The sequence below is a fragment of the Toxorhynchites rutilus genome, chromosome 3 (genome assembly GCF_029784135.1).
Source record: "Toxorhynchites rutilus septentrionalis strain SRP chromosome 3, ASM2978413v1, whole genome shotgun sequence".
Classification (NCBI taxonomy): domain Eukaryota; kingdom Metazoa; phylum Arthropoda; class Insecta; order Diptera; family Culicidae; genus Toxorhynchites; species Toxorhynchites rutilus.
In genome coordinates, this window is record NC_073746.1 from 282,299,253 (window position 1) to 282,325,816 (window position 26,564).

General features: G+C 39.9%; 2 protein-coding genes across 3 annotated transcripts; one reads left to right on the forward strand and one right to left on the reverse strand.

Moving 5' to 3' along the window:
- The first annotated feature begins 1,220 nt into the window (after positions 1 to 1,220).
- On the forward strand, positions 1,221 to 3,984 carry LOC129775989 (BOS complex subunit ncln). Its single transcript, XM_055781316.1, has 4 exons — positions 1,221 to 1,582; positions 1,748 to 1,935; positions 2,219 to 3,028; positions 3,084 to 3,984. The coding sequence occupies exons 1-4, from the start codon at positions 1,414 to 1,416 to the stop codon at positions 3,576 to 3,578; spliced, it is 1,662 nt and encodes a 553-aa protein (XP_055637291.1). The 5' UTR covers positions 1,221 to 1,413; the 3' UTR covers positions 3,579 to 3,984.
- A 4,720-nt stretch (positions 3,985 to 8,704) lies between these two features.
- On the reverse strand, positions 8,705 to 24,945 carry LOC129777517 (uncharacterized). 2 transcript variants are annotated; one of them, XM_055783825.1, is made up of 7 exons: positions 24,739 to 24,945; positions 21,195 to 21,348; positions 10,603 to 13,683; positions 9,643 to 10,521; positions 9,257 to 9,583; positions 9,092 to 9,182; positions 8,705 to 9,035 (listed from the first exon to the last, which is right to left on the reverse strand). In XM_055783825.1, exons 1-7 carry the CDS (start codon positions 24,756 to 24,758, stop codon positions 8,965 to 8,967), a joined length of 4,623 nt encoding a protein of 1,540 aa, XP_055639800.1. In that variant the 5' UTR covers positions 24,759 to 24,945; the 3' UTR covers positions 8,705 to 8,964. The 2 variants fall into 2 exon arrangements, with proteins under 2 accessions (XP_055639800.1, XP_055639799.1); XM_055783824.1 differs by having other exon boundaries at positions 21,195 to 21,351.
- Between the last annotated feature and the right edge of the window lie 1,619 nt (positions 24,946 to 26,564).

A 26,564-nucleotide genomic window follows, 5' to 3' on the forward strand; every position in this document is an offset into this window, starting at 1 on the left:
CCTTTTTCATTGAAATATGTGGTGAAAATTGGAAAAATTCTGATTGTCAGTTTGACATACGGTACAATGTACAACCAAAGTATGTCTGTCATGGTACGATAGTACCTGTACAACGCTGTACTCTTACAACGCAAGTACAGCTGTATGTCTGTCCCTGGTATAAGATATGCAATCACAAAAAAAATACAGTTGAAAGCGAAACGATTCAAACAGTATTTTTCAACAGTAAATAAAAATTTGTGTCGCTGATATGAAATGTTTTTATATTATATCATATTGTTCTTGATAATTTCGAGAAAGTCTTTCGCGTTTTGGTACAGTTTTGCTATAGCAGTTATTGCAAAACATTGTAGAAAAGCAGCGCAACGCTAGTTTGTGCTGAAAGTAATAAATCACAGCTCAAACTAGATCAAAATTTCAAAATCATAGTTTGATTTTCTATTTTGCTAAGATATTTTTAACAAAATTCGGACACAGAGTTATTGCTAACAAACAGCATTTTATGAATGAAAAGAACAGTCCTACATAACATTTCACACTTTTTTATACATGATTTGGCATATCCCTCTAATGTACGAAAGAGTGAGTGAACTGCTCAAAGAACTAGTTCACTTAAGTGAACGGTTGGTCACTGAACGGGTCATTAAAGTGAACTGTTTTGCCCATCTCTAGTTGAAACTGAGTGAATAAAAAACGTTTTGACATCAGTTAGTTTGGCACTGGGGTTAAAACTGAACAAAAACGAATTCGCTATAAGTTAGGGGAGCGGTATATAAAAACCAGCCGGGTGACGTCTTTAGAGAACCCCCATTGAACTGACAGGAGCCAACATATCGGGTATCCCACTGACATTTTCCCTTTGTTTTCATATGAATTGGGTATCCCACTGACAGTTCTGCTTGAGATTTTGCTAACGATCCTAGCATCAATCATAGCACCCGGCTGATAAAAACAGTACGGAAGTAGCAGAGGAGGAATTATTTGCTTGAAGCATGAAAGAGACAAACTGATCACAAGTGAGCTCGTGCACAAGCGTATTGTGTTTTGTTCATAAACAAAACACAGTACACTTCCAAGATGGCTGCGGAGAGATTTCAGCATATTGGCCCACCTTAGGATATACTACTAGGCGCCTTGGATTCAACAATCCCTGTTGAAATTTTACGCTCACATGTTTTCGCTCTCTTTGCTCCGTATTGGTATGTCAATCTCTTCCAACATTTTCTTTAGCACTCCTCATCAGTCACAGTTCTCCTTTCGTAACTTTATGAAGGGTCGAACATTTGATGGCCTTTTGATTCCGGTTATTTTTTTCAATAAACCGTACACCTACCGGAACAATTGATTGCTCCAAGCAAACGCAGTGTAAGCGCACTTAATTCAGTTGTGTCTGGAGCGCTCAAACGGTCGAAAATGTTTGAGGATGCGGATAATTTCGCAGATTTCTTCCGTGGTGGATTGCCCTACTATTTGCTCATCACATTACCAATTCTGATCATCTGCTCCTCGAATCCCGTGCTAGCCGCAAGCGAGTTTGGCGTCCAGCGGATGTCACAGTACGATGTACACGGTGTTCCATATGGTAAGTGACCAGTTGTGTAGTTACCAAATTGATTTTTATGTTAGTTTTCCGTTTTTTTCGTCGAATTCGTTGAGGTTATGAGTGTTGGAATCGCTTAATTAAGAGTTAATTAGATTAAATATTTCTCGAAGCAAGTTACACAATAGTTTTCCCTTACTCTTGTAGGTTGCCGTGCTTCTGCGTTGAATCTAGAAGCAAAATCGCTTTACACCTGGCAGACATCTAGACACTGCGTTGTAGCCCGCTTTCAGGATATGACCATCGACCAATTCCGAGAGATACGTGCCAAAGCAGGCGGCTTAGTAATTTTGCTTCCCGCTGATACTTCTTCCCTTAGTCTGGAGGAGAAACAGGTACTACAATTGCATTCGATCGCCTAAATTATAATTTGTTTTAGTCAACGATAATTCTGATGCTGTAGTTACTTTGATGTTTTTGAAGCAATGTTTTGTTCATCTTTATCGAAACGCAAAGTAAAAAATATGTATATTTGGTTTGATGGGTACAAAAAGAACTTTAGCCTCACATACATACAAGAGCATACAAGATTCAACCAAATCACATTAGTGAGCCATAAGAATGTATACAAACATGAAGTCTCAAAAGATAATGTTTCATTTATTTCTTCTAATTTAGCACATCCACCTGTTAGAGCAGGCAATGATGCTGCAGGAAATCTCGATTCCAGTCTATTTTTCCCGATACGATAGTAAGCTAAATGTGATTATCGACGATATCACTAAGACGACCACATCTACTAAACAACAATCTTCCAAACAACGAGAATCGGCTATCAGCGAGATTCTGGGTTCGGTTTCTGCCAATGGCTATCAGATTGTTGTTTCCGGCACAAGTCATAGCCCCAACAAGCAATCAAAAATTCCTATTGTCCAAGGGGAACTCACGCCGAACAAATACACACCTAAGTCCAGCGATAGCGAGAACAAGCTTCCATTCATTCTTGTGACGGCTCATCTTAACACATTTGGTTTGGTCAATGGCCCACTGAAGAACGCTGATGCTGCTGTGCTACTGACACTGATGGAGCTGTTCAGTAAGCTCCATGCCAGCATTCCCAAATATCGGTTGATGTTTTTGTTGTCTGAATCAGGAAGTTTGCTAAACTTCCAAGGCATGAAAAAGTGGCTGGAAACTAATCTAGACGAGAATGTGCAAATGCAACAGGCAGAGTTTGTGATATGTCTAGATTCAATCGGTAGGACGTCTGCAAACGAAAATATGTTCATGCATGTATCAAAACCACCCAAGGAAGGCACATCGATGAATAGTTTCTACAGGATCCTTAAAGCTGTTGCGCAACGTTATGGAAATAGAACTGTGGAAGGAGTCCACAAAAAAATCAATCTGGCAGACACACTGCTAGCGTGGGAACATGAGCGCTTCAGTATGAAGCGAATGCCAGCGTTTACTCTGTCAAACTTAAAGGTACTAATTAGTGTGGAATAATCGATAAACTTTATTGAAATTGAATTACTTCTAGTCTCACAAGGACCCTCTACGTAACACCATCTTTGAGGACGAAGAGGAGGAAGAACAGCTAAACAAATTAGAAACCAATGTGAAAATATTAGCCGAATCGTTGGCTAGCTATATTTCCAATCTGCCGGTAGAAAGCATCCAAACAAGCGGAGAGATATTCACCGGCTCGATGGGCATAACCAAAGATAGCATCCGGCCCTGGCTGCTGGTGCGCTCGACCCAGCAAAATAATGACCTCAAGAACGCCTTCGAAAAGTACCTTAAAAACGTCAAGCTCACCTATGAGAAACCTGATGCTCGCGAGCCGGACTTTATGTTATACGACGATCGGCACGCGGTGCTAAATATATACAACGTAAAACCCGCCGTGTTTGATCTATTCCTAACGTGCTTGATCGTGGCGTATCTGGCCGTAATTTACTTGGCCATCTTTCACTTTCCCAAAATGTACAGTTTTGTGTGTCGATTGACCACAAACAAGGTTAAGTTTCACTAATGTGTTTTGAGTTAAACAGAATGAAAAAGTCTGCACTGAATGCACTGAATAGACATTAACATCAAATTAGAAATCAGATCATCGTTAGCTTCCACCATCCTGATTTATGTGCACACGATACCATGCGAATTTATGTTTCTTAATTCATCACCATGAATACAGCATTCATCATCGAAGAAATATTTATTGTACGGTTAAATAGAATGTTTTTGTAGACTCAGAAAAAATACTTCTTTTTCGTAATTATAAACAACATTGCTAGTCGGCATTTAAATCGAATTATTCATAAACGGGTTGAAAACTAGGCTCTAGCTCGAAATGTTTGCAATTGGAGAAGAGCTAATGATTTGGAGAGAACATGGCAGAAAGGTGTGGCAATCAATAAAGTAAGTTTGCGAGTGATATACGTTGTGGAACTTACATTTTTAATCCGAAAGTTCATATCGGAATTGCAACCGTGATATCAAATTAACAAATAAAATACCTCATAATAATCTTTTTTTTTCGATATTCACTACATGTACGATTTGAACCGAACTAATCGACATAGACCAAGGCGATGAAAACGGACTAGCGATTGTCGATCTCTCAATCTTCTTCTTCTTTGTTTTTAAGAGGCTTTAAACTTTTCAGTTCATTCGCCTCTAAATCTCTCAATTTCATCGAAAGTACTCGTGTGCTTTTCAAACTATTGAAGAACCGCAAGTTTGACATCGTAGCGCTGCAGGAAGTGTGTTGAAGAGGATCTACAGTATGTACGTTTAGCGATGGTCCTACCATCAGCCTGAGCTGCGGCAAAACAAACGAGCTAGATAGAGTTTTCATTGTGATGGGCAATATGCAGAAGCGTGAGATTGGATGGTGGCCAATCAACCTAAGAGTGCAGACTGAGGATTAAGGCCCGATTTTTCAACGTCAGCATCATTAACGTGCTCAGCCCTCACCTTGCTGTTCCCGATGATGACAAAGACGAATTCTACGCGCAGTTGGAACGCAAATACGAACGCTGCACAAAACATAACACCAAGATCATCATCGGCGATTTCAATGCTCAGATCGGTAAAGAGGAGTTCAAATCTGTAATTGGTATGTACAGCGCACACCAGCTAACAAATGAAAAACGGCCTAATGGCGGGTTTACATTAGGGAGATCTATAGCTATAGATGGATTTATTCACGTGAATATAGGTGTAAACGGGTGAGAATAAATATGATACACTTATTCGAGGTATATATAACTTGAATTAATTCAGCATATGTAAACGCTTGTGACTTTTTCACCGGTGAGAAATCACTAAAGTTGGATGCAGTTCTTCTTCAGGTGAATAAATTCACCGAAAATATGAATATATTCATTATAGAAGTTCACGCTAGTGTAAACAGTTGATGCGATTTCTATAAATCTCATCATATTTCTTCACATATCACTAGTCTAAACCCACCCTAAGACTCATCGATATCTCCACTTCTAAGATTTTGGTCGTACGCAATACCTTCTTCCAACTTTAATTCCTCCACCAATACATCTGGGGGTCACAAAATCGAACAGAATCTCAGATCGACCATGTTCCTCAAGACGGTCGGCATAACTGGCGTCCAAACCTATCGAACTTATCTATCGGTATCGATGCCCGTGGCAGTACAATCTTACGCGGGTCCAAAATCCGGATTTTTTTTGCATTACATAATTAGTCACTTTTTTTCGTCAGTGATTGGTGTCAACACTTAACCAGTGCTTGGGCAGTGTTGGTTTTTGTTTTTTTTATTCATGTTTGAAAAAGTATTTGTCAAAATGACAAGAAGAAAGATATTGTTACACGTACAATGATAACACCATACAGCAAAGAAATTCATCAACAAGTGGAAATAAGAAGGAACCATGGAAAATCTCCCGAGTGGAAGACACAAACGTGAACGTATCCGTGAACCTATCTAGGCCTTAAAGCGAGGTATGGGTGTAATGAATATATTCACGAATTCCTTCATACAATTTGAAGTTATGATAATTGTACAACCCGTTTACATATGCATATATTTATTCTGAATTGTGCATCATGCTACTACTTGAACAAACAGCAGTGAGCGTTTGCATCACATCCGATAATGAAGTTTTGTAAAATACTGCAGAGAAATCAACAAAAACTTCATTAACGGTTGTGATGCAAACGCTCATCACACTATGTGGGGAAGTTCCGGCAATCGAGGTGAATGTGTTTTAGAATTTCTTCATCAAAAAACAGAAACAATGTAGATACAAGCAATGAACCAACGTTTACAAACGTTATCAGACAGAAAGTCCTGAATCTCACACTGTACAGTTCGGTAATTTCTGGAAAAAATACATTACTGGCACGTTTCGGAAAAGGCGTCTTTGTCTGACCACGAAAGGGATAGTGGATTGACTGTACAGAGAGAATATCTTCCTCTTTTTCGATGGCACTAACGTTCCTAGAGGAATTTCGCCTTCTCAGCGTAGTATAGTGCTTTTCATAATGATAAGATCATCCATATATTTGAAGCTTCATTGGAAGATGTATGATTTTCGGACTATTAAATTCGGATATTAAAGCAGTATTCTATTCTAGAAATTTGAAAAAAATATTTTTTTTTCGAAAATTGGAAAAAGTGCGTCACCCGAAAAGAAACGTCGCTAATTTATTTTGCGCAAGCACCTGAAAAATCCTCAACACTCATCGGGACATCGGAAAACAACTCGGAATTGTGCAGTCAACGATGAAGTCCTATGATTAAACGTTACTACGAAACTCTGAACGGAATGAGAAATGCGTTCAGAATGGATGTTCTATTAGTGATCAGGATCACAAGCGTATCATGAAAGCGTTTAAATGAAATCCCAATGCTTCGGTCGGCGATTTGGCCAAAAAGTTAAATCTGTTCAAGTCTTCTGTTCAGAGAGCCAAGGACCGAGAGAGGTTGCATGGATGATGAGACTTACGTCAAGACGGACTTCCGACAGCTTCCGGGGCAACTGTTCTTCATCGCCCAGCACAAGTCTGATGTTCCGGAGGAAATAAGGAAGCAGAAACTTTCAAAGTTTGCCAAGAACTACATGATTTGGAAAACGCTCATGTGGCAAACGGAGTGCGCCGTTCTTAACTACCGGGACTGTAAACGGGCAGATCTACCTCAAGGAGTGGCTACAGAAGGGTCTGCATTCTTTGTTGAAGCAACACGAGGGTCCTACGATCTTCTGGCCGGATATAGCTTCGTGCCACTATTCAAAGGGTTTCCTGGAGTTGTATGAAAACACGGGTCGCACGGGGCCAAATCTTGAGAATACGGTGGATGGGGCAGCAGTTCGTAGTAATTTGGCCGTGGCGACTGCGGAATTTCCATTTTTACGGCTGAAATTTTGACAGCAGCCGTTTAAGAGAATATACTACGCGATAAGTAACTTAGAGGCGAATGAACTGCAAAGTTTAAAGCCTCTTAAAAACAAAGAAAGAAGAAGATAAGTAATCTCTCTTGCGATACTGACACCTTCGGGCTAAGTACTTATCGGACCGCTCTCGTAATTTTAACAGAAGACGTTGAACACAATTGTCCATACTCATTCTCATTTTATCTGCACAAGCGCCAGGCAAATGTTGTTTATCGACGAATACCTCTAAGCATGACTGCATCTGTTTCTTCGCTATATCCGGAAAGATGGAAATCACATCCGGGTTGATACACGTTAGGTAACGAGTAATGGGATATGTCAAAGGTCGTAATACAAAAAGTCAATTTAGGTCCCAGCCGCCTATCATCCACAGCATTGGCGACAAGCTCGAATACTTTTGACCGAAAAACTGATGCAAAACTCCGTTTAAAGTTTGGGTGGCTTTCCTGAAGCGTATTCTCCTCTTGTTTACTCACCTTGCCGAAAAAACATCTGAAGTGTGGTAGCATTTGAGCTCCACCCATCGAACATCACAAAACTTCAACGAATGGAGTTGAACCCGTTACGGCCGTGTAATATGCCCTTCTCAGAGGAGTGTTTTTAAACAGACTGTACAATTCTCTCGAAAAGTCATCCAAATTCCATTCGGTTTTTCTCAGCTTCTCCTTGGAAGAATTATAAACCGTATGGAATCCGCAGCTTCCAATGTTGAGAATTTCGTACGATGCGTTTGATAAGAAAACGTGAATGTTTGAAGGTACTGATAAAAAAACAGAAAAGAAACAACGCAAACTCAGCGAAGTAAGGTAATATTACTTCCCTAACGATGTGATACAATCCGTAAAATCACAGAATTACTTAATCTGGCCAGATTGATGATATCGGACATCATTTCCCGACAAAAGATTGCCAGTAGCACCGAAAATCGGCGAAGAACTAGGCGCAAACCGATCTTGTCGGAGCAAAACAAAAGGCATCTGGCCCGAGTTGAGAAGAAGGACCCGTTTATAAGTGACTACAAGTTAGCGGCACAAATGGGATCAATCGTCGGAGAGCCTATAATCCGGTTTACCATCTCCAGAGCCTTGAATGAACATCAAGAGCTGCACACCAAAGGGTAAGCCGTTCATAAGTGACCAGAACAGACGCAAGCGTTTGGCGTACGTCAAAAAGTACGTGAACATGCGGGGGGAACATGCGATTTCCAACAAGTCCAATTAATTTACCTGCTTCATTAATGACGTTGACATAATCAGAAGAACACATGATTGGTCCAATGGGACCAATTCGTCTACTACTAAATACATGCTAACAGGAGGGGCTAATCGTTACAAGATCTTGGTAGTAGTTTTGCAATCGACGGCGAAGAGATCGCGGTGATCGACGAGTTTATCTATCTTGGCTTCTTAATAACAAATGACAATAGCAACAGAGAAATTCGAAGAAGTATAATCAACAAAAGTCGTGTCTACTGTGGACTCCCCAAAACCAGAAAAATAAATTACGACCGGAAGCACTTGGTGTTTTAGAATGCAACAATTGAACAATATACGGCTGTGTACAAATAAAAACGGAGTGTGGAGAAGGTGGAAGAAACGCGTAGTGGAACAAATCTACGACGAACCCGGCATTCAGAAACTCGCTTAGGTCTCGCATATTTGTAAATAAAAAAAAATAAAGGGGCGTTCTTTCATTCTAATTTTTCCACATTTTTGGACGCAGCTTGAAATAAAATCAAATATATTACAATGTAGCTTCATCAAACCCTCAGAGTCTGCCTCTATTTCTCTCACACATATTTCTAAATAACTCTCAACTAAAAACAATAACATAATCAGTGCTATTTACAGAATGGTTCCTAGCAGTTTTTGAATACTTCCCATTTTACATGAACGAAAATTGTTCTTCTTATGGCTGTATTAAAAAATCACACGTACAAAGAAACTAAGCGAAAATATTATTTACAACTCACGTCACGGACTTCTAAGATGACACGAATTTGACCATGAAAAGGAGGGATATTTCCTCACAGTTCTTGATGCTGTATTTTGAATCTGAAAAATAAAACTTAGCAACTGAATTGTGAACTGAAATGTGAAAATTGACTTACTTTCTGGAAGCATTAAAAAATCGCCTCCCTTAGTGATAATTTCCTTCCCATTGATCTGGAAAATGAGCTTACCATTAAGGATGAGAAATTTCTGTAAACGAACAAACGCAATATTTCATTATTCTAATTTTCATTATTATTATTTTTTTTGTGGAGACTACTTACAAGCTGAAAATCAGCCGTTTTGGTTAATTTCTTGACTGCTAATGGTGAAAACCGTAAGAAGCCATAGTTTTCTCTTTCGGAGTAAACAAAGAAAGAATACTGGATTCCATTGCGTTCTTGAAACGATATATGATCTAAAGTGAAATGGACGAGATTGCCATTCACAGGATTAACTGGCAATCGATCTGGCCGCTGATTAGTGTCCGCAATTAATTTTAACATCCAGCTTTGAGCTTGAAGCTTTTCTTGAATCAGCCTTTCAGAGGAATTTATGAGCCCGCTACCGTTTGCAGTACTGTTACCTTCAGAACTGGTACCGAGCTGTTCCTAGAATTTTGTATGTTATTATTAGTTATGACAAACGCTTCTCTTTTCGATATATTTACCTTTAAGCTTGAGGTGCTGGTACTGGCCTCTTCTAATCTATTTCTCTTTGTGGCTATATTTCCCTCTTCCTCATGCGTGAGATGTTGTACTCTTTTCCGGTTTGCTGTCTGTTTGCTTTTGTCCCTCTCGGTTGTTTCAGTCGATTTTGAGTTTACTTTCGCTGGGGGCTTACGGGTACCGCGATTTTTCTTGCGTAGTTCCTGCGCCAGCCGCTCTGCTTCCAGTATTTCTTCAACCGTTGGTGGCCGATAGTTGGGTCTGTCATACGCAGATTTTACGAGTGGATTAGTCATAAGTATCTGCTTCGCTATTCGACAGGTTCGCCCACTGCGCCGAACTGTTTCTTCTTCCTCCGAGCTACGATTTTTCTCCCTGTTAAGCTTCCTCCGCATGGTGTTCACTTTTTCCTTCAAATGTTTAGGCGGTTGCCATGCACTATCTTCTACTTCCCGCAGATAACGAGGCAAACCCTTCGATTTCTCGGTTTCTTCTGTAGTATATTTTTCGAAATGATCATTTTTTCGACTCGTCGCGCGTGTTTTATTCCGCTTGGGTTCCATCGCAAGAGGTGCATCATTATCTTCACCTTCGTCGTCCTGGAAAGGTGATTCATAATTTTCAGGTGTTTTTTCGCTGCTATGTGACCGGGAAGAACTGAACTGCTCATCTTCCAAAACTATGTCGCTTGTTTCCAGTATTTCATTTCTAGGAACTTCATCTTCCAAAACTATGTCACTTGTTTCTAGTATCTCGTCACTAGGGGCTTCAGGAACAATCTGTTGATTATTGTTGTTCTTTGGTAGTGAACCATTGGCTTCGACACTCTCGACTATGTTATTTTGAACGAGGTGAAGTTTTTTATTTTTCTTCGTAGGCACCTGAATTTTTGTTTGTTGATTAGTGTTAATCAAAAATTTATCAGACGATTCTGATGTGTGAATTTTGTCGACAAAACCTACCTTTTTCTTTTGTTTCATTGGAGCAACGTCCAATTGTGAATCTTTTGAATGCGGTTCTAAGAATCCATTCGATTTGATTATTCTTTTCCGTTGCGAATCTTCTTTCGATTTGGGAATCGATTTACCGTGTGGTTTCTCCTCCTCTTTCCTTGCTGTGTTTTCAGTGTTTCGGCTCACTTTAAGTTTACTGTTTTTCTTCTTTGCAGTCGACCTCATTCTGGTGGCTCTCTCTGCTTGCATCTCAGCGCTACTTCTGCCCTGTTCTAGAGGATCACGATCAACATTCGATACGGTCAAACTGTCCCTTGAATTAGTTGTTGATGAATCATTCTGGTTATCTTCACTGTTCGTCGTCGTTTTTCCCTGATAGATTTTTAAACTACGCACGTGTTGATCTTCTGACCTTGTGGTGTATGCCATTGACGAACCAGAACTTTCTCGTGCGCTTTCGGGAATCTCCTTCTGGTTGTTATCTATGTCTACATTTTCGGTGGGTGAGGTGCTCTTTGTGTTCTGTTTCTTGATCGTATTCTTTTGGACCATAGGATTAGGATCATCGCTTTGAGAGTTATCAGAATGAACATCTCCTTTATCGGATACGTCTCGTGTGTTCAACGCATTGTTCACTCGCTGCTTCAAAGGTGCAGTTTCTTCCAGGTTTCGCAAGTTCGGTACGTCCAACGGTTGACGCCCGACACTCTCTTGGCTTTCCGAGCTTTGGCTGTTTATATCCGAACAATCCATTGGAACAGAATATTCGTGATTGTAACTGTGCGGATCTTTTCGAGTATTCTCGATTGTTGAAGAAGCGGCCACCGTTCGAGTTTTGCTTTTTAGCACTTTTGGTTGCCGAACAGTTCTTTGTGATGTTTTTACCGATGGGTTATTAAGCTGAGGAACAGTTTTTCCAGCAGTTTCCGTATGTTTCTCACTCAAAATGTTTTTATGAAGACCCAAAATATTGCTTGGTATCTGTTTTTCCTCCAGACAATCTTCAAGTGTAAGTTTTTGAATTACTACATTTAGATTGCGCATAGCTGGGGTAGTCTCACGGTGCACACTGAGCACAGCTGACCTGCTGGCCACGGGTGCCGTTTCCTCATCGGACACTTTCGAAGCGTATAATTTTCTCTTGGTCGCAGTTGTGGGAGGTGGCATCGTCTGCTTGGCAAACGTTTTTGCCACTGTTTCGAAATAGGAAGTCGTCGCCGGATCGGGAACTGTGGCTTTCCTCTTCTTCGGATGCATCATCGGTTTCATTCTCAGCTCCTGCGGAGCTACTGATTGGGGAGGTTGATCACGAAATGATTGAGCGATTTCTACTAGCGTTTCGGGCACTTTTTCGTATGACTTGTTGATTGGTGCGGAGCTAGATGGCGGCTGCTGAGAAACGGGTAGCTCATTCTGTATTCGTGATATAAGAGCTTCTTCGTTTTCTCGAAGAAAACGATGCTTTGCGGAATCACTGAACTGTGTTGCTGGACTGGTGGGCGATGTCGTCGGAGATATTGCATTTTCGTCTGATTCGATCTCACCGAAACCCGGGGGTGGTGGGAGAAGTTCCACTATCCGTTCTGCTGATTCTTCCATATTGCTAGAACTGATATCCATCGCGTCTCGATTTGTTTCGTTCGATCGCTGTGTCGCTACTTGCGTTTCTGGGATTTCAAATGAAACAACAGCTGCTTCCGGTTCCACTTCTTCTTCCTCCTCGTCGTCCCAATCAGTTATGATGTCCACCAGTTGAAGATTTGTTTTGTTGTCCTTTTTTCCGGTAGTTGGAGGAACTAACGATTTACCTCTATGAACATCATCGTGTCTTGGAGTTCTCGTTTCATACCATTGCACCGGCTGCTCCTCGACCACGTCTATTAGGGGAGACTCCGGTCTGGCAGTTTGTTGCTGATTCCGATATTCTAATAATTCGTCATGTATCTTTTTGTATTCATCGTAGTCCTTTTGACTCTCGACTGCATCATTCTCTTCACTGTGGTCACTGTACACTTCATCAACGACTTGAAACTCCTCCTCATCGCAATCACTTTCATTTGAGCTATCTTCAGAATCGGAATCTGAGTTTGAATCCACTGAAGGTATGGAAGGGGCAGGGGAAATTTCTCGTTCGTGCACCAATTGTTGGGAAAAGGAAACCCGGAACTCACTCCTCCGATTTTGGGATGTGTTTCGATCCTTAAGAATGCTCTTCAATAACAAACTGTCGTCAGGTGATTGCTTAGACGCTGGGGCATACGATACATTCAGTCTCATATTTTCATCGCCAGACATATGGTGCGCCTCATCATCATCGGATGTAAGGTTCCCATCGGTCCTATCGGAAGATACTTGATCCATTGCATCAAATGTGTTGCAGAGTCTCCGCGGTTGAATGAGCGTGTGGTTAGCCGCTTTCGGAGATTCCTTCGCCGGGCTTGGTGTCTCAGGAACGATTACTTCAGGCGAAGATGGAGGAGGTACTGTTTGTGTCCGTATCACAATCACTTTCTGAGGGGTATTTTCTGGCGCAGAGATAGCTTGAGACGAAGGAACCAATATTTTATCAGTGACTGGTACGTCTTCCTTATTGTTCAATGGCTGCGCAGGTTCCTTTACATGGACTGGCACCGTAGACACCGCGTTCGGTACATCCTCGGGCGAATTCCCCTCTAAAATGGGCGAAATCGACGTTGTGAAGGTGGAAATACGATTATATGTGCTGCTTTCACCCGGGATCGGGGTACTCGTAGCCAACTGTCTAAGCATTTCACATTTTGCTGAATTCGATCTTTGATACTGATTTATCAACACCTGCCGACTGAGATTTTTTACGGTGGCAGGAGATTTGGCCACCATATTGAGGGATGATTTGTTAGCAAGCACCACCATAGGGTTTTTCTTCGCTGAGGTTGAACTGGTTTCGACCATACCGTTTCCATTGTGCACAGTTTTACCATCTGGCGGTATCTGTGATTCCACCGGTCGTGGTGAGGACTCTGCAGGAACGTGCCCATCGTTTTCTTCCGGGGATGGAGGCAGGGGATGCAGATCGGACGCATCGATGTCGAAATTGAAGTTTGGCCGTTGCTAGAATGGCGAAGGAAATGTAATAAGATTGACATCCAAAACGTTGGGAAATTTTTTTGTTTTTAGATAATTTAAAAAGAAAAAATTCTGCTATATCACTTTCAATTAGATTACGAATAGCGACAACAACAATTTGCTCATGGATATCACAAGGACGTCTTTACGAGTTTTGGCTAGTCGGAATCCTGGCGAGGTGGCCCATTCCATTCCATTGTCGCTTGTTCTTCTGTAGGAGCATTGAACCACTGCGACCATTAGTTTGATCTATTGTGGTGATTGTCGTTTGTTTTCCGCTGACAGTTTTTCCTTTTTTATGAAAATACTACATCCCAAAAGCGAGGGAATCTTTCTTTTTTTTAAACTCAAAAACCTGCTGCAACATGATGTACGCTGACAAGTTTTCTCGACTATCGTTGTTGTGTGTTGTTATTAGTTTATCGAGGAGGCCAAACTCGTCACGATTGATTATAATGTTATCATTAACAGGAATTCGGTAAGGCCTTCTGCTACCATGCATTTAGTTTTAGACGCAATGGTTCCGTGCCGTTTATTATTTTTGGGGCTTTCACCGCATTGATTCGGGGCTCAAACCGTTCTGCTTTGGCGGAATGATAGCGCTTTTTTAAGTACAAAAAACGAACACGAAAGTTTTGTTGGTTGTAACTGGGTTTCGTTTTATTAAAAGACCTTTACTTCTTACGACAGCCCGTTGCTCGAACTTTGCCCCAAATACGGCCCATCATCATTTGGGATTCCGCCTGTTAGGCAGCCAAATTTCATTTTCGTTCGAACTTGCTCATAGTTGTTCCATTCTTTTTCAGTTTGACCTTCCCAATTGATCAATTAGTTCTGGAGTATTGGTCGGATTCCACTCCTCGGGAATCATAATGGCGCCATTGTCATTGTACCACTATTTGGTCGAACTAGCCATGTTGGACCACAATTGGCGATCAACTTCATACTACTCCTGAAACCCCAAACAATCTTGCTGTACGTTTCATCATCCATATCGACGCTATCGTATTTCGTCTGGAAACTTTAATAGAGATTCTTTCTATGGTCCGGTAACTCTTTTATCTTGGAATTTCTCAAACCAACTCTTCCTTGATTTTCAACCCTTCTTTACTCGTGCGCAAAATCAAAACTCGTATTCTAGTAAAAGCTCCAAAAAAAAATGTTTTCTTCAGCTTCATTCAGTTTTCATAGACTTCTAATTCACCCTGTTTCGAAACAGAGCAGTTTTTGATACTCCAACAAAAATAACGAAATTCGGCTTTTTTCCTTTTATTAACTAAAAGTAAGCAACTGAATATAATTCATGAAAGTATAACGGGCTATGAAATAACATAAAAATCAATTAATCGATTGAGGTTTTATTGGTGTAGGATCAGAACACAACAAAGCTGCATACTCGAGACAAACATATTTGGACGTAGAACTACATCTTTCATTGAGGGTGCCAAATCAGGAAACAGGTCAAGTTTTTATGAAATAAAGTTAACGTTAATAACTATTTTTGTCGCGAACGGATTTTGGCGATTTACATATCAAACGAAACGGAAATTCCCTTAGACTTGTTTGATATGCTAAAGGGTGTGTGACATCAAATTGCATCACGGAAAAAACGCTGTAGAAATTTAATTTTAAGGAATTATATCTTCAGCTTTCGCCTATAATCAGATAAGAGTGTATAGATCACGTTGGCCATGCTTCACTGTCAATTTTTCGTAAATTTGGAAAAATGTCGTCGAACGAAAAAGAGCGTCGTGAATTAATCCTGTGCACTCATTTCGAGAATCCGGAGTTGTCACATCGGGACATCGGTAAGATGCTGGGAATCATCCAATCCACGGTCAGCAGAGTACTAAAACGATACTTCGAGAACCTAACCATCGAACGGAAGGTGAAGAACGGCAAAAATGGATGTTCCGTCAGTGAAAAAGATCACAAGCGTGTAGTTAAGCAGTTTAGACGTGATTCGAGAAGTTCGGTCCGGGATGTCGCCAATAAGCTGAATTTGTCAAGTTCATTCGTTCAGCAGACCAAGCAGCGGGAGGGCCTGCGTACATACAAGGTTCAGAAGGCTCCTAACCGCGACGAAAGGCAAAACATGGTGGGGAAGACGCGAGCCCGGAAGCTGTACACCGAAATGCTGACGAAGCCGCATTGCCTGGTAATGGACGACGAAACCTACGTCAAAGCGGACTTTCGTCAGCTGCCGGGCCTGTTGTTCTTCTCCGCAGAGGACAAATTCAGCGTTCCGGAGGAGATTCGCAAGCAGAAACTATCCAAGTTTGCCAAAAAGTACATGGTGTGGCAAGTGATCTGCTCTTGCGGAAAGCGGAGAGCCCCCTTCGTGATGACCGGCACGGTAAACGGGCAGGTTTACCTTAAGGAGTACCTACAGAAGCGCTTACTACCACTATTGAAGCAGCACGAGGGCCCGACCATCTTCTGGCCGGATCTCGCTTCGTGCCACTATTCAAAGGACGTGTTGGAGTGGTACGAAGCCAACGGGGTCACCTTCGTGCCAAAGGAAATGAACCCGCCCAACGTGCCGGAGCTTCGCCCAATAGAGAAATATTGGGCGATTATGAAGCAGGCCCTCCGGAAGAACCCAAAAGTTGTCAAATCGAAGGCGAACTTCAAGAGAAAATGGATTTCTGTTAAAAAAAAACTACAACCTGACGTTGTACAGAGCCTTATGGACGGGGTAAAGAGGAAGGTGCGAGCATACGGGCTTGGGCTCGAAGTATGAATAAAAAGAAAATGCCAAAAGTTGTTTAATAGTTTTTATTTTACTGTCTAAAATTTTCAAAAGGATCGGTCTACTGGGCGAATTTCTACAGCGTTTTTTCCGTGATGCAATTTGATGTGACACACCCTTTATACATTACAATCCCATAGTCTGTATATGGTTTAAATTGATGAAAATTGGAAGCATTCCCATTTGCTCATACATTTGTTCTGTCAATTTGTGTGCTTTCCCGACCAGAGCTGTCAATAACGAGCAACTTATCGACGAGTAACGAAGGGGAAACTGTAAGATGTAAAGTCTCCGTGTACGAAGGAAAAAAAGAAGAACGAAAGGGGAATATTTGCCTAGAGCATAAACAGTGGATCTCGCTGAGGCAATTTTCCATTCTTCGTGAGGAAATCGATCGAACAACATCGTTGCTGGGCGAGCTAAACGGCGAGGTATCGAATGCCTTTCTCAAGGCAATGGGGGTGGAAGAGTAATATTATGGATAAACTAAATTTTTTCAGGGGCCTTTTTAAAGATTAGATACGAATGAACTGAAGTAGTTTAAAGTCTCAAGCAAGGAAGGAAGGCAAACTTTCAGTACCATTCTGTATTCAAAGCAATGAATATCGCTTGTTCTTCCTTGTTTTGCGTCATCACATGTCATCGTTTCGGATTGAGCTGTGGACGCGACGAAATTACTCACTCGCTGATGTCTCTGGCATTGCAATCATTGCATCAAACTGCCACCATTGCAGCTCACCAAGAAAACAAATGTTCTAGAATTTTGTTAGTGATTTGATTTCGCATGACGGTAGGAAAACTCTGTCCACAAAGGATGACAGCTAAGCTAATCTAGACTGGCAATATTGACAATATTGAAAGGACTTCTGTTGAGAAGAGCGCAAAACGGAGATAAGTGTGTGTATATTTAGTTGCTTCAAGCCATCGATATATGGATATTTGTGCGCGTACGTGCGTGCTTCATAACCCGTACATAAAAATAGTGCATCTTCGCTACACTGAAACCCCATTTGATTCTGCTCCCGTGTGCATTGGCTCTGTAACGATGCAATAATCGCCTAATTTTTTATGCTATGATTGACGATTGTTTGGTGTTGCAAATTATGCAGTCGTAATGATAAATATAAACAAAAAGGGAAGATAGCGGGAAGGAAACATTTACGCTAGGGTATTGGTAATGAATCTCTGCTGAGGCAAATATTCAGCCTTTTTCCAAGCAGTTAACATTGTTTGTGTTCTGCCACCAATGCATTGAACTGATGCTATGGTGAAGCAGGTGTTAAGGTTGTGCACCAAAAAATTATTTGGGGAACACCAAGTCATTCAATAAGTTATATTAAGTTATTAATTTATTTGGGCTCGCGTGCCAGTCGCAAAACTGCTATCAACAAGGATTGCATTTGCGCAAATCTTGATCAAGCAGTGCTACTCTTTTCGAGGTTGTTAGGATTAACAGATAGAGTTTATTCCGTTTATTTAGTCACCAAGAAAGTAAATGTCGTTCTGGAATTTTTTATGTGATTTGCATTCGCTTCCAAGTAGCAAAACTTTCTCCAATAAGGATGACAGCTGCGCTTATCTCGAGCATGTATTGTTCTACGAGCACAAGAATGAATCATCAAACAATTATCGTCAAATGATTCTACAATAAAAAAAAACATTTCAGGGCGACCAAACTGGTACAATGGTTATATCAAAATTTTCGTAGCATTATAAAATAATATCCGCAGTTATAGACAAGCGACTTGAATTAAACTACAGTGTAGTTCTATGTCAACAATGCGGTCGTGTCTTGAACACAACCTCCTATAATTTTTTTACATTTCAGCAGTTTAAAGGCGTGTTACAAAAATTACGTAACGCAAAAAATATGGTTTTGGACCCCCTCCTCCCCTAGACAAACCCAAGAAAAAACTCCCTTCCCCCTTAAGTATCGTAACGCTAACATAATCGGTGCAAAAAGTCAAAGTCGTTTACTTCAGCATGGCCAAGGTACCCTAGCTTTATTTTGAATCCTGCTTTAACAAACGAAATGAGCATATGTGTAGCAGGCATTACAAAATCATGATCTGGTAGATTAATGCGATGATCGAGATGCATTAATCGGTGCCTGTTTACAGGCTGCCCATTACAACACGTGGTTTATCATCTTGGCTCAGGAAACACACCTCATTCGATCCCAGAATTGATGCTAGCTGCAGGAATTTTGTTGAGTAACGATTACGGCTGTCTCCCATCTCCCCTACGTCATATTGAGCAACGAAACCTCAGTACAGTACTAGTTAAAGTTTCCAAAAATTGATTATTTTTCCCGGATTGCAGTACTAAATTCCCAGATTTTCCCTGACGTTAGAATTTCCTGCTATTCCGTGATTTTCAAGGGATTTCCAGGTAGTCGACACCCTGTATAACGACCTTCTAGATAGTTAATAGCAGTGCCACAAATTATCAAAATTTATTCACGAATGAAGGAATTAGATTTTTCCCAGTATCGGATGAATTCTCTTCTGTTGAAACTCAACACCATATCTGTCATAATGAGTATAACACAAGAGTCGGGACGCATGAGCTTTGTCTGGTATATTGGTCGAAAACAGCATGAACGAATTTCGAAAAGCCTGCATTCAGGCACTTCCATTACTGTCAATAATTTCAGGTGATTATCACGAACGTTAAGTTGATCTTCATCGCTTGCAGTGAATTTTTATTGAAAACGTGTCACCCATTGCACATATAAATGGTGGTGTATGTCATTTCCGGGCAATCGTGAGTAGATTCATAAAACGTAGCAAGAGTTATTCTATACATTCTATTGCCAAAAACAAGAATTTTGTGTGATGGATTGCCATCCTTTACCATTAATCGATTTTACTCTCAATTGGTGACGTTGAATTTTATGCTTTGATTTTCACTAACACGCAATGATCTTCATTTTCGACCTTACGAATATCATGACGAAAAGGAAGGTGCAAATGAAAAATGAACTTCATGGCAAGCTGATGTTGATGTTCATTCCACTGGGGTTCATTGACAGTGTTGTTTCATATTTATCGACTCTCGCTTGAGCAGTAGGTTATCAATACAAGGGAGGCAGCAATTCGCTGAATTTGAATGTCGTGAACGTGAATATTTTCAGCACTGGTTAATAGTTACCAAGGTTCTGGAATATCAAGTTTGCATATTTCTTATATTCTTTATCTCAGTGTTCTTGGTAAACTTACAATTAATGCATGTTTTTTTGATGGTGTATAATAAGATGATATATAAGGATTTGTTAAAAGCACGTTTCATGCAATGTTAAGACATTTGGCATCATTTTTTTAAACTCCGATTTCATGTACTCTTCGGGTGATTTTTTGATTTATAAAAACCTCAAATTTCGACGTCGGCAAGTTCGATTGATCGAATATATTGCATTGGGCATTTTATCGTGAAAATCAACATTTCGCAGGAAGTCTCGTATGACAAATCAAGATGACCATTTTCATTGGTACCCTAAACCATACGTTTTGCCTCGTATTCCGCAAAGCGACTGAGTTCCAGAGAGTCGATTTTTGACAAAAAAAATCGAGATGACTGTAGATCTCGACGTTTCATGCAATTTGAAGAAATTTGGCTTCAAAAAATCAAGTAAAAATAGTCCTGTAATAATGTTATGCATTATACTCAATAAATATTTTACCCACTAACATTAATTTATAAATTTCAATGAACAATATTCTAAGATAGGAAAAACGTAACTTGTTCAAAAAAGTTTCTTCTATACTAGCGTCGGTGTCTCAGACCGATTATGGTAAAATAGTTACATACGTAACCTGCGTACCGAAACTTGCGATACACTAAACCAGAGTTTTTTACCACGTTGACTGCGTACTCCAGGACATCCTTCGAATAGTGGCACGAAGCTAGATTCGGTCAGAAGATCGAAGGGTCCTCATGTTGCCTTAACATAGGAAGCAGATGCTTCTGTAGACACTCCTTGAGGTAGATCTGCCCGTTTACAGTCCCGATAGTCACGAACGGCGTACTCCGTTCGCCACATGAGCACATCGCTTGCCAAATCATGTATTTCTTGGCAAACTTTGAATGTTTCTGCTTCCTCATTTTCTCCCGAACATCAAACTTGTGCTGGGCGGTGAAAACAGAAGCCTCGGGAGCTGCCGGAAGTCCGTCTTAACATCCATAATGAGACAATGAGGCTACTATCCTACCCACTATAGTTTCAGTTCTCCAGTTCCGCAGCGAATGCTAATATAAGGCTTAATCGTCGGGTGATAACGTCGCTGTTTACCATGCCCTTTAAATCCTCCTCAGCGTCTGCATATCGTTCAGTTCAAGTATTCACCCTAGTACTGTCTTCATCTTTTGACCGTAAAGAATTCTCCTCATACTCATTCTTTCTCTGGCGTTCTTTTTAATCTCAAAGAATGAGTTTGTTGATCTCCTTCACATTTGTTGTGCTGCACATCCTTTCGTCGATCATGCACCAATCAATCTCCCGTACCTACACACCTTCCTTATCATGATGAATCTTGTTATCAACACGCAAACTCCATGATCCAATCTCTTATTTAATTTCGATTATCCTGCTCCAAATTTCGTTGTAGGGCTTAGCAGGTTGTCTGTTCAGAATGACTTCGAAATAAAATGTACATTTCATTTGTGCTACAGAAAATTTTAAGAAACACATGAAGTGTTTGTATACTGCTTCCCGTTTTGTAAATTAAAAAAAGGATCCACTTACAACAGCTCCTGCGGCTCTTTCAAATATATCATGTAACCTTGCTCGGCCGCCACCACGCTTCTTCTTGATATATTCCACCAGCTTGTCGCCATTGGTTGTTTCAAAAATGCTCTCCTGCAGCAAATTGTCAATGTCGGACAGACGAATTTCTATCCTACTTTTGAGAGTAGAGTGTGGAGAAATATCGAGAAAGAAAAAGAGAAAAAAGCCAGATAAAATATTTATATCAGATCATCGTTTATATCAAGAATAATTAAACAAAACGTTGGGATTTTGCACAGTAATTGACTCATGTGGATGTAGTATAATAAAAAACTTGTACGTTTGAACGTCCTACGACATCAATCCATGAAATATGCTAACGTTTGGAAAATTTATAGCTAAAACCTGGAGACAATTTTTCGTATGTTTTACATCCATTACAACGGTCTAAACAGACTTGATAAAAATTCGCTTACATGGAGCTAGCAAGTTCGTTCGCAAGCCATGTCTAGCAGTAAATTGCCAAATTATTAACAGCATTACAAATTATTACCGAATCTGTCTATGGCCATTAGGGTGCCAATGAATGTATGGGAAAAAATCGACCCTAAAATTAAAAAAAGTTACCCTATACAAAATGTTCACCACCTCGAAAAAACACCCTATGCCAAATTCCAGCTCAATCGGACTTACGGAAGAGTGGCGCAAAGCGGTCAAAGTTTGAGTTTTTTGAAAATCGAAAAATGGCCCAAGGGGGGAGTAAAAGGAATCGGGGTTTTCGAAAAAAATCGTTTGATGCCAAATGTCTTAAAATGGCATGAAACGCCGAGATCTAGTGTCATCTCGAAAAAAAAAATTGTAAAAAATCGGCACTTAGTTTTTTTTGGGCATGCGAAACGAAAAGTATGGTTTAGGGTGCCAATAAAAATAGTTATCTTGATTTTTCTTTCGAAACTTGCTACGAAATGTTGATTTGCACAATAATATACCATATGCAAAATATAAGCTCATTCGGACTTCATTTACTGGTGTCGCAAACGTTAAAATTTGAGTTTTTTGAAAAACGAAAAATCAGTGGAAATCGGGGTTTTTAAAACAAAATTTTAATGCCAAAAGTCTTAAAATTGCATGACACGTTGAGATTTACAGTTATCTCAAATTTTTTTTCAAAAATCAATTTTTCAGACGGAAAAACGACCAAGTGCCAAAAAAAAAACATTTTTTTGACAAAAAATTTTTTTTAGAGATAACTGTAAATCTCGACGAGTAATACAATTTTACGACATTTGGCATCAAAAAAAAATTTTTTTAAATCTCGGTTTTCGGTGATTTTTCGTTTTTTAAAAAAAACTCAAATTTTAACGTTTTTTGACACTAGTAAATGAAGTCCGAATGAGCTAATATTTTGCATAGGGCATATTATTGTGCAAATCAACATTTCATAGCATGTTCCGAATGAAAAATCGAGATAACTATTTTTATTATGACCCTAAACCATACTTTTCGTTTCGCATGCCGAAAAAAGTCCCAGTGTCGATTTTTGCTAAAAAAATTTTTTCGAGAAGATACTAGATCTCGACGTTTCATGCCATTTTAAGATACTTGGCCTCAAAAATTTTTTTTCGAATACCCCGTTTCCTTTACTCCCCCCATGGGTGATTTTTCAATTTTCAAAAAACTCAAAATTTGACCGCTTTGCGCCACTCTCTCTTAAGTCCGATTGAGCTGATATTTTGCATAGGATGTTTTTTCGAGGTGGTAAACATTTTTTATGGGGTAACTTTTTGAAACTCGAGATGACCATTTTCATTGGTACCCTAATGGCCATAGCATCAGAGTTACAATCAAACTTACAAGAGGTTCGTCTATATAGCGATACTCAGAGTTATCTTTTAGCATTAAACTTCATTTCGTCAGAAACCTATCTATATATATAAAAATGGAGTGATGTCTGTCTGTCTGTCTGATTCTTATAGACTCGGAAACTACTGAACCGATCGACATGAAAATTGGTATGTAGGGGTTTTTGGGGCCGGGGAAGGTTTTCGTGATATTTTGAGACCCCTCCCCCCTCTCTAAGGGGGGGCTGCCATACAAATGAAATACAAATTTCTGCATTACTCGGAAATTAACCAAGCAAACGAAACCAAAGTTGGCATGTGAAAGTTTTAGGGTGCAATAAATGTTTCTATGATGGTTAGTCAGTCCTTCCCCCACTCAAAGGGGGGGCTGTCATACAAATGAAACACAAATTTCTGCATTACTCGAGAATTAATCAAGCAAATGAAACCAAATTTGGCATGTGGAGGTTTCAGGATGCAATAAATGTTTCTATGGTGATAAGATACTCCTTCCCCCTCTCTTAGAGGGGGCTGCCATACAAATGAAACACAATTTTTTGCATTACTCGGAAATTAATCAATCAAACGAAACCAAAGTTGGCATGTGAAAGTTTTAGGGTGCAATAAATGTTTCTATGATGGTTAGACAGTCCTTCCCCCACTCAAAGGGGGGGCTGCCATACAAATGAAACACAAATTTCTGCATTACTCGAGAATTAATCAAGCAAATGAAACCAAATTTGGCATGTGGAGGTTTTAGGATGCAATAAATGTTTCTATGGTGTTAAGATACTCCTTCCCCCTCTCTTAGAGGGGGCTGCCGTACAAATGAAACACAAATTTTTGCATTACCCGAGAATTAATCAAGCAAATTAAACCAAATTAGGCATATGGAAACTTTAGGGTGCAATTAATGTTTCTATGGTGGTTAGATACCCCTCCCCCCTCTCTTAGAGGTGGCTGCCATACAAATAAAACACAAATTTCTGCATTACTCGAGAATTAATCAAGTAAATGGGCGGGACGAAGTTTGCCGGGTTAGCTAGTACACAATAAATGTATGTCAACATTCTGACACAACAAACGGCATTTCCAACAAAAATAGATGTCTTTGATACTGAATGATCCATTCCAATCTCAAAATCAATGAATCTCGAGGAAAACACTTCAAACATCTCCACCATCGTTTATACGTTTTTCGCAATTTCTAAATACGAGTGGTAACACACAACACACTGCTTATGCTAGCCTTACTCTCTCTTAGTATTCTGCTATACCATTCTCTAGTCGATTCCATTTCCATGTAATGAGAACATCATTGGGGGTCACTAAATTGCAGTGACCCCGCAATATCACCCACAACAGAAAATAAACCTTCTCTGCTTGCACTCCAGTTCTATGTTTCACTACTGAACGACTCATTGCTGAAAATAAAGCTGTATTGCACATACAGCATGCACTAGAGCATTTGCGGTCGTACGACACGAATACCGTCGATAACCAGCTGGCTACTGCAGAATTTTTTGAACAATTCCGTAGTCTCGTTAACTCGTTTGTACAGAATCTTGTCATGATTTTACGAAGCACAAAACAAAAATAAGCAACACCGGCCAAGCTGTATTCCATTCGACAATTCCCATATTGACAAATCTGAAACAAACATTCGTTTCGAGAGGGGAAGCAAATGATCGATCGCAGAAAGTATCCATCCGCCAACTTACCCCGGGTTAAATTCACTCATTTCGCCAGATAAATGCTACTACAAACTATCGCAACTATGAATCGCTGCGTCGATATAACTTAAAAGCTACAAAACGGTACACTGACTTATCGATTGCGCATATTAATTTGGCTTTTTTCCGAACGCCTACTGCCTATTTCTCTTTTATTTGTACGCCACACGAAACATTATTCTTGATGCTATTATTACTGTTTTTCCGTTGGCAATCGACTTGACGTGAAACGCTGCAGAAAACGGAACAAATGACAGTTATCTGAGAATATGAAAATGCCTTAAAAAGCACATATGAGGTGGAGCAGTAGGCAAAGCATATTTGTATTGGTAAACAAAATATGGTGTCGTCATTATTTGCATTCAATTTGGAATGTATATGGAAGAAACAAAACATATTTAAATAACTCACGGTTTCACGTTTCTTCACGTATATGGAAGAAACAAAACATATTTAAATAACTCACGGTTATGATCCCAAATTGCTCATAAAATCTTGTAAAGGTTTGTTATTTAAGAGATGACAATTTTATTGTGACTTATTTCCATCATTTAAGGGTAAAAAGGTCCAGAGAGCAGTCGTATACTTAGACCTTTGGAATAGCAACATTTTCAATGGAAGGTTGCTTAATTGTACTTTTTTTTCTCGAATCACATACACCAACACTATGAGCCTTCAAAATATTATTAAGTTATCGCAAAAGTAATGAAAATTGGTTTGTTTCTATGAAGATGAGAGGGTGAAAAATGCACAGAAAAAATCACTTTTATTCATCTTCTTCGACGTGATTCTACAAATATACATTGTACAATTCCTCATTATACTCATATTCAGCGAGAACTTCATTTAAATATCTGTTTTTAATTGATGAGAAACTTGCTGAAAATGGCGTTTTTGCATGGATATGGAAGGCAATTGAATGCAAACACAAGTATTGAAGTCACGATTCGAGAAGTATCTATGGTAGCGCATGCTATCACGCACACAACGGTCGCTACCACTACCATCTGCCAAATCATTAAAGATGGCCGTGCACTGTGCCACTCTTCAATTATCAACGGTAAGGCTGATTTAGACGATGCCAGTCAGCGCTCTAGTTGAAGTATCCAGTGAATAGAGAACAGACACTCTGTTTAAGTTAGAGGCCAATTACTTGTTTGATCCTGTTACAAGTAACTTGAACAGAGTGTCTGTTCTCTGTTCACTGGAGACTTCAACTAGAGCACTGACTGGCATCGTCTAAATCAGCCTGTAGCAATCAATGTCAAACATCGAACAGTAACCTAACCATGTACCAAGTCGCCTCTATATATACTAGGTGAAACAATCATATGAAATGCACTTTCAGCCATATTAGAATACCTGTCGGTATTGTTTACAAACAGCTGCTGGCGGCTCTCTACAAACTGCCACGACGCTTATTCGAACGATGCCTATTATGTTCGGCTTTCGCGAATTTATGTGAAAAAGAAAGGATGATTTTATAGAATTTCATTCTGATCCAGTTCATCCACTACTCTCGCATGTGAAAATGCAAAAATGGCGTATCCTAGCAATAACAAAACAAACAACCCCCACTCCACAAACCGTAATACCCTTCTTAATGAAGTGAAGATGTTGCTTCACCTGTTATGCATTTATATAAGTGCCTTGCCATGTACCGAGAGGTTTGACGAACAGACAGAAAAAAATATTTTTGACATCCAATAACTAAATATTTGCTTTTCGTGTTTTGTGTCAAATATATTTGATCAGTACACGTTGATCAAATTGTATATGTCAAAAAGAGTTAAAAAGTGTATGAGCACCCGAAA